Raw genomic sequence first — 7,706 nt, 5'->3', positions numbered from 1 at the left:
ACTACCCTGATTAAGGTCAGGGGGAGGAGATGAGGATTTCTTAGAATTTTTACCCGGCGCCATAACTATAGCGAGCCTAGGCCTAGCAATACTAACAACGAAGTACGTAACCTAGCAACAAATGCAAAATGAATAAGCTGATTCACGCTCAGCGAGCGTAGGTAGGCCTACACAGATGATATACGTGTACAGGTAGACGGACGAAATAACAAAATTATGGGGGATATACGAAATAAAGTACGTTAGGACGGAAACCATATAACCTACAAGGATATATATACCACAGGCTTTAAAAAAAAAAATTATAGATACTGTGGCCTAGGGAAAATTGACACATGAAAAGATACAATCTTCGCTGCGCGTGATGTGGGATGAGTCTGGTCGGCTAGCTGATGATGAGGTTGCACACTACTGATGATGATGCGGCTCGGTTATCTCCGGTAAAAGAAGATAACACCAGGTCACGGCACCAGTGTAACTCTCTATGGATGTTACTAGATGAGTTCGGACTTCAATGAATGAGCCAGACACCAAGTAAGCTGGATGTTAACGGTTTTATTCTATACAAAGTGTGAGCCTCCAACAAGACGCAGCTTGGCTAGTCGACGAACCCCCACGAGAGAGCAAGACTCCGCGGGAACATCCCATAATAGAGTCCTTGAAAGTTCAAAGGTTACATTAGGTATGCTTATTTAATACTGAAACGCCTTCTTCATAATAATAAACAGATTTTCCCCGTTACATGGTGCTCACAGATGAAATAGGGTATCTACTAGTGCTAGGAGTATGATGCGTCGATAGTGTCCAAAATCATACTCAATGTAAAAGTCATTGTATCGTGAATCTTAGTAAGATAGGACCTCCCGTACAATCGGTAAACCTTGAATTTCTGTAGTATAAGTAATCAGTAAGATCTGAATATTATTGTAATGTTTTAGGCCCATTAGCATAATGCGCACGAAGCATACAACACGACTAACACTTTGAAATCACCGTAAAACGAATTGTGTCACTGGAAAGTCCTAAATTCATTCTCATGTAAACGAGCGGTCGCTCGCTATCCTAGCTCACTACCCTAGAACTACTACAAAGGCCAAGCGTAGGCCCGGCCTCCTGGGCCTATTCAGGGCTTAGTCAAACACTTTTCATCTTTTTTATTATTATTCATAAAAACTGATTTTATAGCAATGACGATGTAGTCCAAAACAACAGGTCGACGACTAGGCCTAATTTAGGCCTAGGCCTAGACTGGGTTCCAGTCCCTAATCTTTGTCTTTAAATCTATTTTGACACCAATGGCGTTCCATATTACCTATTTACTTGGCGTTTCATAGTATACTTTTTCTTGGATTTTTCTAATTCGCATAAAAGTTTCTCGATATATACCGTCGCTGGTAGCCTCTCCAAAATTAACTAATACTAGGAAAACCTATAATTAGAGACTTGTGGCAAGTCTAGCCTAGGCCTAGTACTCTTAGTTCATCAAGCATAAGCCTACCCTCATGATGTATAGAATTCATTGTTATCGTACGTGCAAGTCAACTTCGACATTTGCTTGGGCATTACAACCAGGGGTTTATTTAAGAGCCGGCCGCCGGCGCATTCGATCGGCTACTACGATGTTTTCGCCGGCTACTTCAATCAATGCTGTACAAAAATTAATACAAAAACCACCAATATAAATAGCGCAACAGGCCTGTAAAGAACCTTATTTACCTACACGAAGTTAATTTGCAATAGTATGCACTCATTTCGATGTTCCTTTCTGTTGAAAGTTCCTTAAAATGTCTACCAATTTTCATACTCCATTTCATGAACTCGCGGCGTAAACAAAGTTAAAGTTCAAAGTTCGGCAGTCGCGCCTGGGTGAGTCCATCAAAGAAGCCACGCCTCCAAATCACATGTTAGCCAATAAGATAATAGAAATTTCTCCTCCACCACGTGCTCAGGTGATGACTATATACATCGCCCAAACTCTTTTTCCGTACATTGGGCCTGTCTCTTATACACATCTAGATGTGTATAAGAGACAGCCCTATAGACTCTGCCTTATGCCAATGTATATGTGAAAAGGACAAGACTGTGCTCCGTTATTTGTAAGACAAGTAGTCTTTTATACGATTTTTTTTTACCCTAATGCCCCTTATGTGACCTTTGACCCCAAGTTGTGAACAACACATAAATGGGAGGTGGCACTGTTTTTTTTCAACGCAGATCTAGGGCATAGACCTAAATGGTGAATCCCCAATAAAATTGGTGGGTTTTATTAAATGTGTATAAACTTAAAAAAGAATGTATTTCAATTATTGAATCAATATTCTGACTTTAAATTCCGATGTTGAGCTCGAAAAATTCGTAAATTCTAGGCCTATTCTAACCTACTCAGTAAGTATAATAATCAAGGAGGTTCTGATCATCACTGCATGTGATTGCACATGTGCAACCACTGTGCTGTATACTAAGAAGTTCAAATGGGAAACTAATTTTCCGTACCATATGACATACCACGATGTTCAATTATCATCAATCAATGTATTTGAATCGATATTAGGCCTACAGGAAAATAGTTTGTTAATAAAAAAACATTGATAAACATTGTTCATTTTGTAGGATGCTTGAATACCATACAAAATTAAGGAATATCATATGAGTGAGTACTGTATGTGTGTAAACTTGTCTCTTTCTTACCTGGGATAGCCAGTTAAGTCCTGGCAGGCTTATGGCGCCTTAGCCTGCCTAGGCCTAGATACTGTAGCCTACACAGTGGCTGTAGGCCTAGCTAACCTAGGCCTAAACTCACGATACGATATTTTCAGCTATTGTATGATATTCCTCTCATGAATTAAATTTAGGCTTTTTGAGATTCGCGAAAGTTTAATGTCGCGAAAACGGCCGAAATAATGTCGCGAAAACGGCCGAAATTATCAATTCGCGAAAGTTTCTGGTTTACAGTATTTAGGCTAGGTAGGCCTATGTATGAAGAATATGTAAAAATATCAACTTTTTTAGAGCTCAGTAACTGATTCTGAAAAACTTAAAAAAAAAATTATGTAGAGAAATGCCATCAAATGGGCTTAAAAAACTCTAAAACCCTGGAGCGCAATGGCGCTTCCGCGCCCTTGACCCCCGACCAGGGCTCTGCCCCTGGACCGCGATGGGGGCCTAGGCGGCCCCCTATACCCCTGCCTATTTCAATTTACTCTCCTGTTACTTTCAAATTTCTCTTGCTACTCAAATTCTTAAATAAACCCCTGACAACAATAATGAAGTCATGTTACATGTAGCGTGGTGCCTATCAAACAACTAATATACTTTATCCAAGTTTTTTCGAATATTCGTAGTTCCCAAGGGGCGTATCCTCATGGACATCACGGGGGAGCTTTGGTGGCCCCTCTTGTTCCTAGCCTAAATGGTCGCTTCGCTCGCTTGCCTTAGGGAACAGATACCTAATATTTTGTTCCTACGCTTAGCCACTGATAAATACATAGACACCCACAAACTAACATACTAACATAATGTTGCACCATGTAGTACAAAACTAAATACTGTAGTACGTCTAATCCAAGCTACTGTTGAACTTATGTTGATATTAATTCGCTCTGCATTAATTATCATTGAGTACACTGCTGATAATATTTGCAACACTCCCAACTGTTCTCTCGAACCCGGAACCGAAAAACATCGATTCTATTATCATTATTTTTATCAGTATACCTCGAATGAATGTCACAATGTTTGTTTGCTTTCAACAAAAATTAGTTTTATGTTGCAAAATTCCACTATATATTGTCAAATAAAAGCTGTTTACGTTTTCCTAAATGATTTTCAGGTGTTTGTGGATTATTTTGGTATTATCGGCAATTTTAATCCTGTCATTTACACTGTACTTGAGTATATCAAAGTACTACAGTTTTCCTGTTACGACGGTAAATTCAATCTATCCTAACAAAATGATAGCTTTCCCGGCTGTAACATTCTGTAACTACAACCAAATCCGGGCGTCGAAGTTGTCAGAAGAAGAGAACTACTTTTTTGACCATTTTCGTGAAAGTTCGTTAATTTTACACCATACAACAATTTGAACTTCACTGAAATGTTGTACACATTAAGTCATCCAATTGAGGATATTCTCGTACATTGTAAGTGGCAATATTACTACCCGTGTGGGCCAGAAAATTTCACTACCCATTTGTACGACTTCGGCGTATGTTATACGTTCAATGGCAACAGCACCACTGAATATTGCCAATGCGGGCTCAAGAAGCGGATTAAGACTACAGATCGACATAAATAAGACAGAATGCACTGATGCGACAGACGAAGCCGCTGGGATCAAGGTATATTTTTAATGTATTCCATATTATGTTTAATTGATGGAAGCCTTCACGTTACAGCATAAGACGGATAGCAACATCTATCAATACGATGAATGGTTATTTAAAATCAATATTATGCTATTTTGAATATTTCAATACCTTATTAGATTTGAACTGAAAATTAAAAGAAGGAAAAATTTCAACTGAAAAGTAGAATGGATAAAATGTTCTTACCAATTGACTGACTGTTAAATTATATCATTTCTATAATCATACACCTTTATTATTAAGGATAGTAAACCGTTTTGTAATTCTATACTCTCACGAAAGGTTTAAAACTTCAATTCAATCTTAATTGGTCCAATATATAACAAAATACATCAGAAAATCTTAATTATACACTGCAATATATAAAAGGAGGATGATTCTTTTAAATGAGAATTTACAACAAAAAAAATAGAAAAAGAGGGAAAAAAGAAAATACATTTACATTTTGAGAATTTGTATACGTGTTGCATATTTGTATTTGTATAATATCAATGAAACGTATCTCATCTGCTGTAGATGTTGATACATCCACAAGACGAGTATCCGTTGGTGACAACGTTCGGCTTTTCTATTGCTCCTGGATTTTTAACCCAAATTGCTTTAAATGGTGTTTATGCAAGTGTCAACAATACTAATTTATTAAAATACTTAACAATAAATCTTTTAGACACATGTGACTACAATTTACTATATAGGCCTAGTCTTATTTGTTGATTCTGCCTAACAATGATTATGTTTCATCTCATTTGCATATATCACTAGATTAAAAATCTCCCGGATCCGTATCCTTCTAAGTGTACAAACCGACCTCTTAAGTACTCAAATGTTTATACAGAGCCACTCTGTATTGACGAATGTAAATCCGAATATGTTGCCCAACACTTATCGACCTATCTCTCCATCTTTTACGCTGTCTTCCCTATTCCTTTTACCATCCATGGGTCTCCATTGTGCTGCTGCTTTCCATCTGTTGTGTGACATTCTGCTAACATGTTCTGCATATTTCCATTTCGTGGTTTAATTATTTCCATTATGTCCTGAATTTGGGTTTTTCCCCTAATCCACTAATATATTTGTCTTTTGTTTCTGTATGTAATTATGTCTAACATGTTTCTTTCCCTATCACATATTGTGTTGTGACTGACTGACTGACTGACTAGCTGACTTGCTGACTTGCTGACTTGCTTGCTTGCTTGCTTGCTTATTTTTTATTTATTATTGGCCTATTTGTTTCGGCATGTAATTTAAATCTAACAATAGTAACATGTTTCTTTCCATATTGTGTTGTGCTGCGGCAAAAACCATTCTCAAATTTAGTTGTTAGTATCCAGGTTTGTGCACCGTAGATGATAGTTGGTCTATAACTATATATACTATATAAAGTTGGTTATACAATTTATCTTCAGACATATTAATATGTTTTCCCATATGATGTTAATGAGTTTTGCATATTGTCTCCACACAAATTTGATCCGTCTCTTATGTCTTAATCGTTATTTTATTCTTGAAGAGTAAATCTTTTTGTGAATATATATATATATATATATATGTGTGTGTGTGTGTGTGTGTGTGTGTATGTATGTATGTATGTGTGTGTGTGTGTATGTATGTATGTATCCAGCGGATACAACGACAATCTACCCTACAACCAGCATCCCACATCCGGAAAACACAGGAACCCTACATTATGAATATCCAGACCAATGTTTCAAGAACATTTCTACTTTTAATATAAAAAAACACTCTCCCGACGGTCACGTGCTGCATAAAATATTTAATAAAAACAATGTAAAAGTCAGTTACAGTTACAGTATGCCATGTGTAAAAACATAATTAGTAAACATAACCACATTGAACCCCAATAAAAAACCAGAATGCGCATGAAGTTATATATATATGCAATATATATATTTATATATATATATATATATATATATATATGTGTGTGTGTGTGTGTGTGTGTGTGTGTGTGTGTGTGTGTGTGTGTGTGTGTGTGTGTGTGTGTGTGTGTGTGTGTGTGTGTGTGTGTGTGTGTGTGTGTGTAAAGGATTTGTTGTATAAATTGGTTAACATTCTCAAATGCTTGCGGAAACATTTTCTCGCTGTATCACTGTTGGTCACAAAAATTGGTACTGTCAACATAATTCGTTTGACCGATCTTCAAGATTCCTTTTTATTTTAGTTTTATTCTGAGATGATGATATTATATTACTTTTGTTATGTAGCATATATTAGGTGAGCTATCATAATGGTTGCTGTACATTTACGTGTGATAAAGGCAAATTGTTACATTGCTATAGGGCTGAGCTAGATGACAATGTGCTTTCCACTGTCAACATAATTCGTTTGACCGATCTTCAAGATTCCTTTATTTTTCATGTGTAAGTTGAAGTTTTATTCTGAGATGATGATATTGTATTACTTTTGTTATGCAGCATATATTAGATGAGGTATCATAATGGTTGCTGTACATTTACGTGTGATAAAGGCAAATTGTTACATTGCTATAGGGCTGAGCTAGATGACAATGTGCTTTCCACACTGTCTTAAAGGTAGTACAGTACAGTAGAGTATTACATTTCACCGCAATGAAGAAATGCGCTCGGTGGTTGACTGACCTAGTTTTGATATGCTACATTTAAACATCTATTCATAATGCTAGTGCTGTAGATACATACTGTATTACTAAGTAACTATGCCATTTTGGTTGTGATATTTAGAGACTCCTGTTATACTTATAGTTGTTTTATAAATTGATATGAATGGTTGTGCATGATTACACAATTTATACAAATAGAATAGGCTTATGCTGCGCCAATAGGATGTTGAGTACTTGAAGGGATTGTAACTGCCAGTACTGTACTATAAATCAATTGAGTAGTAATGATATAATTGTTCCCACGTAGTCTACGAAAATGTGAATTGATTGTTTTGTGTGTAGAATTTTAACATGGTGCACAGAATACTGTATAAAAGAATGAATGTTCGTTTAGGCTCCTAATTCTAACACCATGGGGTAGGGACAATATGAGTTTTGTTATTTTTTAATTTATTTTATTTATTTATATAGGCACACAATACATGTGCCAAGGATTGTCAATAGCGAATATATCACTGTCCTACTATTATTATTATTATTATTTTTTTATTATATTATTATGAAATTATTATTATTTTTATTATTATTTTTATTATTTTATTTATTATACTTTTATTATATTTTTATTATTTTCTTATCTTTTTTATCATTGTTTTATTATTTTTTAAAATTTTTTAATTTATTTTTTATCATTTTATTTGTTTTTTTTTTATTTATTTTTTTTTTGTTTTTTTTTTTTTTTT

The 7,706-nt window shown here is 35.6% G+C and overlaps 1 protein-coding gene across 1 annotated transcript in view; it reads left to right on the top strand.

Moving 5' to 3' along the window:
• Positions 1-4,220: 4,220 nt before the first annotated feature.
• Positions 4,221-7,706, top strand: part of LOC117104569 (acid-sensing ion channel 1C-like) — a 7,810-nt gene continuing 4,324 nt past the window's right edge. Inside the window, exons 1-3 of the mRNA XM_033245422.1 lie at positions 4,221-4,337; positions 4,881-4,979; positions 5,127-5,220. Of these exons, the coding sequence (XP_033101313.1) occupies positions 4,221-4,337; positions 4,881-4,979; positions 5,127-5,220 (310 nt within the window). The remainder of the gene's footprint in view (positions 4,338-4,880; positions 4,980-5,126; positions 5,221-7,706) is intronic.

Source organism: Anneissia japonica, unplaced genomic scaffold (assembly GCF_011630105.1).
Source record: "Anneissia japonica isolate Jap-2015-1 unplaced genomic scaffold, ASM1163010v1 scaffold287755_len519135_cov135, whole genome shotgun sequence".
Taxonomy (NCBI): Eukaryota; Metazoa; Echinodermata; class Crinoidea; order Comatulida; family Comatulidae; genus Anneissia; species Anneissia japonica.
Note: the sequence above shows the minus strand (reverse complement) of the source record. Positions and strands in the feature narration are given on the sequence as shown.